Source organism: Benincasa hispida, chromosome 11 (genome assembly GCF_027475165.1).
Source record: "Benincasa hispida cultivar pf3 chromosome 11, pf3_genome.v1.1, whole genome shotgun sequence".
In the NCBI taxonomy this organism is placed as follows: Eukaryota; Viridiplantae; Streptophyta; class Magnoliopsida; order Cucurbitales; family Cucurbitaceae; genus Benincasa; species Benincasa hispida.
The window spans coordinates 36,059,556-36,071,387 of NC_143488.1; the positions used below are offsets into that span (position 1 = coordinate 36,059,556).

At 31.6% G+C, this 11,832-nt stretch overlaps 1 protein-coding gene across 1 annotated transcript; it reads left to right on the top strand.

Moving 5' to 3' along the window:
• Positions 1 to 1,575: 1,575 nt before the first annotated feature.
• Positions 1,576 to 5,990, top strand: LOC120069090 (1,8-cineole synthase). The gene is made up of 2 exons (XM_039020776.2): positions 1,576 to 2,702; positions 5,497 to 5,990. Exons 1-2 carry the CDS (start codon positions 1,865 to 1,867, stop codon positions 5,847 to 5,849), a joined length of 1,191 nt encoding a protein of 396 aa, XP_038876704.1. The 5' UTR covers positions 1,576 to 1,864; the 3' UTR covers positions 5,850 to 5,990.
• Positions 5,991 to 11,832: the final 5,842 nt, after the last annotated feature.

Below are 11,832 nucleotides of genomic sequence, written 5' to 3' on the forward strand. Positions count from 1 at the left end.
AAAAATAAAAAATAAAAAATAAAATAATTATCAAATTGAGATGTCATTAGATCAATACAAATGGCTTTGAAAATCAAACATTTATTAGTATAACTATTGATGCGTTTATGTGCGTTTCATGTTTTCAGCCATAGTTATTCCACATATGGATTTTATTTTATTTTATTTTTTATATTTTTTAAGTTACAATGATGCTTTATCACTCATGGTTGTACTTTTATAAATATCTTCTTAATTCTTAGATTTTGATCATAAATTTTATGATGTTACACTTTAAGTTGGATTTAATTTAGTTCTTAAATTTCTGCCAATTTAGACAATAATTTAATTTTTGGTTTTTAAAAATTAAATTTATAAAAATTCAGTTCGCATCTTACTTGCTTTATAATATACTTTTTATCTATGTTTTAAAAAATCAAGTTAAAATTTTGAAAAATAAAAACGTAATTTTTAAAAATTTGTTTTTGTTTTTAAAATTTTCCTAAGATTTTAACTTTTGTACTTAAGAAAGATGTCGAGTATTGTAAGAAAATGAGAGGAGATAGGTTTAATTTTAAAAAACTAAAAACTAAAAACGAAATAGTTACCGATCAGACCTAAATATTATACTTTTAATATTTAAATTTTGAATTTTATTTCAATTTCATCGATAAATTTTAATATTTACATTTTGACCACAAATTTTGACTAAACAATCACTTTGATGTTTGGCTAGCATATGATTTTTCTTATAATTAAATGCAACCAAATAAGAAATCTCTCTAGACCTTTTTAAAAACTAATGCAAAATTTATTTACAACTTAACCATCAACGAAATTATGTTGTTTTTATGAAAACTAAATTTTAGAAACAACAAATTCAACCCTTTTTTTGTTTCTATTTTATGTTTTAAATTCTTAAAACAACAAAATCATTTTTTTATATATTTAAAAAGCCCCCCCATTAATAATCAATTTTTTACTTTAAAAATCATAATATGTAACGTATTTTTTTTTATTTTTAATTTAAAATGTTAGAGAATAAATAAAAAAATATTACCAAACAAGTTTAGGTGTTTTCCCTTAAATGAGACCAACTCGAAACCCCATTTGTTTTTACTAAACCATTACTGATCAAGAGTTTTAAATGTTATTAAACGAGCTTTAAAAATGAACAAGTCTAAACCCATATTTTTCTTGATAAAAATACCTTTTTCGTTCCTAGGTAGTTCAGATTTTAGTTCATCCTTAGATTACAAAATGTTAAGTTTTGATTTTGGTTTCAATTTAGTCCTTAGATTCTAAAATGTTACAATTTCATCCTTGAAATTTAAGTTTTGTTTTAATTTAATCACTAAGTTTTAAGATTTATACTTTTAATCTCAATTTTTTCATTCACTTTCCATCATTAGCGTTAATGTCTATTAATTAATTTAAAATAATTATGAAGCTAAAATTTAAATTTGACAAAACTCAAAATGTTAAAAATGTAACATTTTAAAACCTAAGACTAAATGAAAACTAGACTCAAACTTTACTAACCGAAATTTACTTTTCAAGAAAAAGGTAATTCAATTATGATTGAATTAAGCTTATTTTGTCAATTCAGATCTAAATTAAAATTTATAAAAAGTATAAAAGAGTCAATAAATAAAGAATATGAATTGTAAATAATTCTAAAAGTAAACAATTTCCAAAGAAACAAAAAAAGGGATATAGGTTTAAAAGGTTATATAGAAAACAAAAAATAGAAAAAATAAACCAAAAGGGTAAAAGAAAACAGAGGAAGCGATTTCCCGTTGCCGTTGGATTACTCTCTTCTCTCCTTTTTCGCTCTGTTTAAAACAGAGCAACCCTTCATCGGAACTTTATAGAGACGACCACCATGGGTATAGCCGAAGCTTCTCCGACCACCATGGCTCCGCTTCTTCTACGGAACCTAGCCACCTCTCTCTTCGTCTTTGCCGATAAATTCCTCATCAATTTGTCAAAGAAATACAAACTTCTCGAGATTATTCACACCCTACTAATCTCCTCCTTCCTCTTTTTCCTCCGTTTGCTTCCTTCGCTGTTTCCTTCGATCCACCCGGTTTCCGATGATCGGTACCCTCTAAAACCCCCGAAAACTGGGAGTTATGGTAGCGGCGGAATCGCAGTCGGAAACGGTAGCGGAAGCGGCGATTTAGGGATTTCTCGTGCGCTAACGCAATTGCTGTCGATTATTAGCCACGTTCCGGTCAGTTCTCGGAAATACGAAGTGGTTCGATCGTTGGCGGAGAAGTTGATTGATGAGAATCACAGGGAAGGGATTGAGGAACTTCGTGAGGTCAATCGTGTGGTTCTTTCCGCCGCCTTCGGTCGGACTATTGGTCAGATTGAAGCCGGGATGATAGAGCGAGGGTTTTGTCAGGACGATAACGACGGTGGTGGTGGTGGGGGGTCTGTGGGTGGACCGGTGGAGTTCGGGTTGGGTCAGGTTGTGAGAGCGGTTCGGTTGTTGGGAGAGTCGGCTTGTAGCCGCTTCGGGAGGGTGAAGGAGGGGGCGAACCAGACCGGAAGCTCGATGGAGAAACTGGCGGCGGAGGTGCTGTGGTTGGCTCAAAAAATGGCGAGTTGCGGTTGTCGGAATGAGGTTTGTAGGCGGTGGGCTTCGGCGGCTCAGTTGGGAAGACTCTCCCTCTCGGCGGAGCCGCGGCTGCAGGCCTCATTGGTTAAAGTCGCAGGTATTATTCTTTTCTTTTATTATTATTTTTTTTTTATGGCTCGTAAATTTAGTTACATTATCATATTTTATTTTAATTTTGTTATAAAATAAAATAAATTTATAAGAACACACTGGGGGTTAAATTGGGGAAATTACCGAATTTTCTCTGGTTAAAAAATATAACCTTTTCTCCTTTCTTTAAAAGACCTACCACGTGAAAATACCATTCTACCCTTAATAAATAAATATAAAATTACAACTTATCTAACACATATCTTAAATTAGAAAATTCAATCTTTTGTTTTCAAGATAAAAATCTTTATGTGAAGGTCACAACTTCATAGAAATAATCTTTTTCTCTTAAAGGACAATTTCTTTCTTTTCTTAGAGTTTTAAGAGAGGCAAGTATGTTAAAAAATAGTATTTTATTTTTTTATGTTAAAAAATAGTCGTTTGTCTCTTAAAGTTTAGTTAATAAGTAAGTCTTTTATCTCGTGAAGTAACTTCACAAGACAAAACTTACATGAAACAAACGTGATAGTTTATCGTTTGTCTCATAAATTTATAAGTTATTTTATAAGACAAAAGATAGAAATGAACTTAACTTTACGAGATAAAAGATTGAGTTTTGTCTCTAGTAAAGTTGAGTTCATTTCTGTCTTTACAAAACAAACTTACAATATTACGAGACAAACGACAAAGAGTGTTTAAGCTAATTTACAAACTTTCCATTGTTGGATTTCGAGACGGATTATCACATTTTTGTAATGTATTTGAATTTTCAAATTATGATGAGCCACGACCACAGTTGCCTTGCCTTTATATGAAAGTGAAACGCTGTCTGAAGTAATTATCCCAAACTCCAAGGAATATGCGATTTCAGAAGTTATCTAAATTTAATTATTCTTCTGTTTAGTTTTACCAATTCAAATTTTTTAGTCTCATTGGATAACAATTTAGTTTTTAAATTTTTATTTTTAAAAAATAAGTTTATAGAGTATTTCTATTTTCAAATTTCTTTTTTTGTTATCTATCTTTTATCAATGATTTAAAAAATCAAAAAAAAAATTTGAAAACTAAAAAAATAGCTTTTAAAAACTTATACGAAAGTTGTAAATCATGATAAAAAAAAAAAAAAGAAGAGAAAATAGGTTTAATTTTCAAGAACCAAAAACCAAAAACCAAATAGTCATTTAACTACTTTTGTTTGCCTCTTGTTATCTTCTTTTGCTTTTTAATTGTTTATTTAATTTTTAAAAAATTTATATTTTCATATAAGCCTGAACTACTTGACGGTGAGATTTTTTTCTCTTAAATCTTTGTCTCAATACTTGTAGTAAACCCTTTGGAATATACTGATGAACATATTACACAAACATGAATCACTAATGGTCTCATTTGATAAGCACCTCATTTTTATTTTTAATTTTGTTTTTTTAAATGTTGGTTCTTTTAATCTATTGTTAGGAATTTTTTGAAAAGCGAACCCAAATTTTAAAATTTTAAAAAGTATTGTTTTCATAAATTTGTTTTTACTTAGACTAAAAATTCAAATATTTGGTTAGGAAACAACTATTTTGGTCTATGTACTTTCAGATTTGTTCAATTTCCATCTTTGTGCTTTTAAATGTCCAATTTTAATTTATTTTCAATAAATTTTAAATTTAGACAGGTTGTTGTTTGATTTTTTTCAAAAACTTTTTGTTATATATTAATAGCTTTTCTGTAAATTTTGAAAATATATTCCCGTTTTGTACTTTATTACATGAAAATTATTATTATTATTTAATAAATTTTGACAAAATATAATTTCGAGAGATAAACTATTGAAAGTATATATATTAAAATTTAATCAATTGTAAAAGTAACTAAAATGATATTTTAAGTAATAAAAAAAATCTAATAATGGTCAAACAACCTAAATAAGAGAGTAAGTCAATGTTCAATTCCATTCTATTTGTCTCACTTCCACCCATGAATAAATTTATACATTTTGGGATTAGAGTACAAGTGGGGTTGAAGGCAATTTGATTATATATATATATATATATTTAAAAAGTTCTTGATCATACTGTTTTGGTTCAATTACCATTTTATTTTATGAGTCAAATCAAAGACAGAAATGGAATGAATTCTTGATTGAGCCTTTTAATGCAGAAGTCCATAGGGAAATCATTTGATATCTGTATAATATTTTTAATATATGATGCTGACTTTGGATAAAGGGAGAAAAATGATTATGTTATTTTATGCTTCAAAATTACTTTTTTCTTTATAGTTTGCTTGCCTTTGTGTTTCTTGTTAAATTCTTGTTTTAAATCGTCCTTTTTCTTTTTTGAATATGATATTAGACTATACATTTTTATATATATGGCTTATGACATAAAGCATGTGCTTGCATGTTTTTACACAATAGCTCTCTTAAAAATTGATTGAGACATCTAATGATGAGGGTCAAAAATAATTTTTACATTAAATTTAGGAATAAGATTAAAGTATTTGTAAAGTGGGAAAACTCAGCGTGAAAATTGAAAAGCCTAGAAAGAGAAGCTTAGTTTGTTTCTATTATTATTGTTATTATTTATTTTACTCGTAAGGACAAGATTAAGGAAGGACAACGATTAGGTGTAGTCCTCATAAGAAAAATAGCAATTAAAATTTTTTTTTTGGTAAATTTTAATTGGACAACTAGGTAGATTCTACAAATATGAGTGTAGTTTAGGATGAATCGAAGTATTTTTCTTAGAGAAAATGATAAAAAAAGAAGGGCTTTTTTCATATCCAACAATTACAACATATGATTGTATGTGTAGCATTCTTGTTCAAGCAATGCCGAGAAATGGGAAAGGATGAAGATGGAGAAGAGAGTGAGAAGCAGCAGCAAATGCAGACGAAGTTGAAGATGCTGATTTCATGGCTTCCATTGCTATGTAGAGGCAGCAACGGGACCGATGTGCCCATCCTAAGCATCGGTGAACGACGAGAGTTGGAATTGGTGTTAGAGGAGATGATAGGGACATTGCAACAAGACCAACAAGAACAAGTTTTGGCTCTGTGGCTCCACCATTTCACTTACTCGTCGTCCTCCGACTGGCCGAACCTCCATGCGTCGTATGCTCGGTGGTACAGCGCCTCTCGTAAGCTCTTGATCCACCAGGATCAGTAATCTAACCTTTAAAACAAAAACCTATAACCTTTTGTTAGAAATTCTGTTAGTATTTGATAGAAATTTCAAATGCCATTTCAAAATCATATTTTGTATTTTTACTTATTCCGATATATTTTTTTTTCGACGCATTCATTTTTATTGGCATAGGTGTATTTATCTCGATGAAAATTTAATGCGTCGGTCAAAATAGACTAATTGCACATTTTTTTTAAAAATTTATGCCGACAAAAATTGGAACTTCTTCCGACAAAAATATGTGTGGGGAAAAGTCTTTAAAAACCCCTTCTTTTTCTCCAATTTTTTTTTCTCTTTCCATTCCTGCAACCCCTCGATCCTCGATTGCCTCCCTCCTCCCCCTTTTCGTTTCTGTTCCATGCCCACCCCAACCCCCCCCCCCCCCCCCCCCCCCCCCCCAATTTCGTCTCCCTTTTCCCTTCAGTCTCCCCCCTCGTATCCCCTTTCCTTTTTGTCCCCACTACCGATTCGGCCCCCTCTTTCCCTATTATTTTCTCTTTCCCCCTCCATTTTTTTTTACACAAACGGCCACCACTCCAACACCAAACGCCAACACACGCTGCCTCTGCACGTCATAGCATACTACTATCGCACGCACTGGTTGGTTCTTCTTCTTTTTGCTTTTTTTTTCTAATAAATGTTATTTGTAGGTTGTGTTTGTGTTATTATTCTAATAAAGGGTTCTGTTTCAGATTTGAATTAGGATATACATTTGTTTATGAATGAAACTTTTATTCTATCTTTGGTTTGTATTTGGATGGATATAATGAAAGATGAATTATTTATGTATTTTGATTTTAATTTTGTACATGAGATTCATTTGTTAATATTGAAATTTAATCTTTTCTTTTTATGGATATAATATGCTTTAAGGTTTAAAATTGAATTGTTAAGGATGTTTAAAGCAAATTAACTAAATTTCACACTTTTTACTTGCTAGTGTTAAATTATCGATTGACCCAAAAAATTTAAGTTGATAGGTAAAGGTAAATTTGTTATCATATCATCTAAAAAAACTCTAGTAAAGAGTTGTTTTGTTTGATTGATTAAAAAGATTGTGAGTAAAAATGAAAACCTTGAAAAAAAAAAATTAGAAAATGGAAAACATTTGACCTTTTAGTTTTATTTATTTAGATTTTATTAGTAAAGATTCACAATCGTAAATATTTGACCCTTTTTTCCTTACTAATGTTCTTGTCACATGCTTGATGCAGACCGATCCTTCTGTAAAGTAAGAAGGAACACTAGAAATGTAGTGCTCTCTTGTTCTCATCATAAAGGCCAAAACTTAGAGATAAAGGAATATCTCCTTTATATAGCCAAAACTTAGACATGCTTTATTCATTTGGTTCAACGATGAATAATTGATTAAGCTTAGAGATAGATTTTTGAGAGAGTACTTTGACGGAGTTATACAATTCATGGAAGTGGTAAAGTGTCATGTAAATGGAGAGGGGAAAACGATATGCCCGTGTAAAAGTCGTCGGAATTCAATGTCTTAGACATTAGATGAAGTAGAACGACACTTATTTGCTAGTAGAATATCTTCTTCATATAGTCAATGAATTTATCATGGAGAACCGATAAATTTAGCTCAACTTCAAAGAGTCAGGACTCCTTTAGCTCCTTCAGCGGATGATGGATTAAGGGAAGAACTTACTGCACACAATGATGATGATGAGTTGTTCAATCTTTTAAATGATTTGCAAGGACCGATGAGAGAAGAGGCATATGATGAAGATGAAGAAGACTTTGGAGATGAAATGCCTAAGAACATCGAACAAAAAGATACTTCAAACATTTTTTAGGAGTTGATGGATGAAGCACATAACCCGTTGTACCATAGTTGTACAAAATTTTCCTCATTGAACTTCTTAGTGAGGTTGATGCATATTAAGGTTCTCAATAATTGGAGTAACAAATCCTTTGATATGTTACTAGATTTGTTAAAAGATGCCTTTCCAACTGGTGCATGCATACTTAGTTCTTTTTATGAAGTCAAGAGGAAATTACGTGACCTAGGACTAGGATATGATTCTATTCATGCTTGCAAGTATGACTACATTTTATTTTGGAAAAAATATTTTAATTGTCAAAGTTGTCCATTGTGTGGTGAATCTCGATACAAAATAAAGGATGGTAAGAATAAAAAGATCCTAAACAAAATTCTACGTCATTTTCCATTAATACCGAGGTTATAACAATTGTTTTCATAAAAAAACATTGCTTTTGAGATGCGATGGCATAAGGATAAACGAGTTGAAACTAATGGTGTGTTGTGACATCCAGCTGATGCTGAAGGACGGAAATGTTTTGATAGAGAGTTTCCTGAATTTGCTCAGACCTAAGGAATGTTCGGTTAGTCTTAGCTTCCGATGGATTTAATCCATTTGGGAATATGAATACTGCATATAGCATGTGGTCCGTGATGTTTGTTCCTTACAATTTCCCACCATGGAAGTGCATGAAGGAATATAATTTTTTAATGTCTTTACTTATACCAGGATCAAAGTCTCCTGGAGAAGAAATTGCTGTCTATTTACAACCACTGATTGAAGAGTTGAGAGAGTTATAGAACAATGGTGTGCGCACTTATGATTGCATGGGGGGGGGGGGGGGGGTACTTGCAGTTACGTGCATGTTTGTTGTGGACCATTAATGACTTTCATGGGTCGTCGATGTTATCTTCCAGATAACTACAATTGGCGTAAGAGTAAGCAATATGATGGTAAATTGGAGCATAGACCTCCACCCGTTGTAATGAATGGAGATGAGATCCTAAAACAAGTCAATGCACTAAACTTTCCAATACTAAGTAAGCATCCAACCAAACGAGATAAGAAAAGAAAAAGGATGATTAATTAGACAAAAAAGGTATATTTTTTTAGCTCTCATACTGGTCTAAATTAATGTTACGACATAAGTTAGATGTCATGCATATTGAAGAAAAAATATGTGATAGCTTGCTTGGGACTTTGATGAATATTGAAGAAAACACGAAAGACACGACAAATGGCCATTTGGACCTTGAAGATTTGAATATATGAAAGGACTTACACTTACAAAAAAAAAAGGATCTAAATTTGTAAAACCACATGCGGCATATACTTTTACTACAAGTGAGAAGATAGCTTTTTGTAAGTTCTTGAAATCAGTTAAGTTTCCTGAAGAAAACACGAAAGACACGACAAATGGCCATTTGGACCTTGAAGATTTGAATATATGAAAGGACTTACACTTACAAAAAAAAAAGGATCTAAATTTGTAAAACCACATGCGGCATATACTTTTACTACAAGTGAGAAGATAGCTTTTTGTAAGTTCTTGAAATCAGTTAAGTTTCCTGATGGGTTTGCCTTAAATATATCATGATGTGTTAGTGTGAATGATGGAAAATTATGGGGACTAAAGCCTAACGACTCTCATATTCAACCATTATTATGTTGGGTTTTATGCCTTAAAACTCGTGGCTTGTAAACAATAGAACTTATTCTGAAAATTCAATAAGTTGTTATTGAATATATTGTTTCTTCGAAATCCAATAAACCTAAAGTCTCTTGACTGTTACATGAGTACTTGAACTTTATGTGGAGACATACAAGTGGATCAGGTTCGAGTAAATAGTCAAAATGATCTATAGTATATGAATAAGGTTGGGTACCTTATTCTGGTAACATTATTGGATGCGGCCTACTCTGTAGTTATTACAAAGAGTTGTAAAGTTCTATAAACAATTTGATCCTAATTCGTACATTTTATGACATGAGAAGTGGGGGTATCCTGTGCAAATGAGTTTTGTACAAGATTGGACCACGAAACTAGTCACTCTTACTTTATAACGTTGTTTATTGGACCACGAAACTAGTCGCTCTTACTTTATAACGCTATTTACTATTTAAGACTGACTATTTCAAAGTGATGACTTAGGTAATTTGACCTTAATCCTGAGCTAACTATGAACTCCTGTTTGTTCGGGATTATCCTTTGATCTGCAAATGGTGAAAGTAGACCAACGTCTCTGCTCAATAAGCCTCCCATTTTGGGGATAAGACCGGATGAATAACTAGGGATATAGCCCTGTAAGATGGAATTCATTCCTACCCGATTAGGGTTAGTAGAGAGGTTGTTAGTACTTATTCTAGGTCTTGAACAAGAGGCCTCATCCTCTCATTGGCCTGAGAGGGATTCGATTGGTTGAGTGGATCACAAATCAATTGTTCATTAGGGGATCAGTGGGACTTAAAGAACAAGAGAAAATTTCGGGGGTAAAATAGAGATTAGACTCAGTCGTTATTATGAACAACCTGTGAAGGGTTAACTTACTAATCATAGTTATATCGAGTGGACATAATATATTTACAGTGAGGGGAGTTCAGCTATGGGCTTTAGTGGAATCACCATTAGTTAAGGAATGGGGGTTAGTTCAGTCTAATGAGTTTAGCCGATTAATCTCGGATCGTTGGAGCCCATGATCTGTAGGTCCGCGAGGTCCCTCTACTAGCTCGTAAATGGATTAGCTCTAGAATAGCGTGATAAGTTAATTTGAAATATTCAAATTAGAATTAAACGAAATTGGAGAAATAATATTTAAATATGATTTAAATATTTGAAGATAGAATTGTGTATAATTAATTTAATATTTAATATTTAATTAATTAAAATTATTTAAAATTTTTAAATAATTATTTATTAATTTTATTAAAATTAATTTATGAAATTAATTTTGGAAAATTAATAATATTTTCAATTTTATAAAATGAAATTGATTTGTGAAATAAATTTTGAAAAATTGAAAAAGAAAAAATACACAAAATGGAATTTAGCATTTTTCCATTGTCTTCTTCAAGTAGCTCACAATAACCCACAATCTTCAAGCATGAGCTGCATCTCATGTAGCTAATCTCTTTGCATGATGGTCTGCAATATATTGAAGAGATTAGAGTAATTTTGAGGTAATGCAATCATAAGAATTTTTCTGAAATATTTGGTTGAAGAAGTTCTTCTTTGGGTTACTGCTGTGAGTATTCTCTAAGTTTCCTTTATTCCAGCTTATTTTGAGTCGCACAACTCAATATAGAGCACTAAGAGGATGGTAGGGAAGATCTTGGGGTGGTCTACATCAAAATTCAGAGAAGATTTGCAGCTGGATTCAAGCTTTGAGGAAGTTCTACAAAGGTATGTCACGAAACCCATTTATTTCTGTTGAAGCATGCTTTCATTTCTGCCAAAATCAATGAATTAGAGTGCTTATGAATCTTGGTCACTTCCGCTCGTGCTGGTTCGTTCCAACAATTGGTATCAGAACATCATATAAGCATTCAATTCGGTTTAATTTTGATGTGGTGGGTGTTTTATATGAGTTATATGAAACTCAATTATTGGAACAAACTAGCATGCAGCGGAAGTGACCAGAATCCATAAGCACTCTAATTCATTAATTTTGGTAGAAATGAAAGCATGCTTCAACAGAAATAAATGGGTTTCGTGACATATCTTTGTAGAACTTCCTCAAAACTTGAATTCAGCTGCAAATCTTATCCGAATCTTGATATAGATCACCCCAAGATCTTTCTTACTATTCTCTTGGTGCTCTAGATTGAGTTGTGAGACTCAAGATAAGTTGGAATCAAGGGAATTTGGAGACAAACTCATAGCAGCAACCCAATGGAAGAACTTCTTCTTCAACCGAATTTTTCAGAAAACTTCTTATGATTGCATTACTTCAAAATTACTCCAATCTCTTCAATATATTGTAGGCTATCATGCAAAGAGAATAGCTGCATGAGATACAACTCATACTTGAAGTAATTAAAGCTTGGAGATGGTGGGTTGTTAGTGAGCTACTTGAAAATGGAAATGGAAAATTTCAATTTTTCATTTGTGCATTTTTCTTTCTTTTTCAATTTTTCATAAAATTATTTCATAAATAAATTTATTTAATAAAATTAAAAATATTATTGATTTT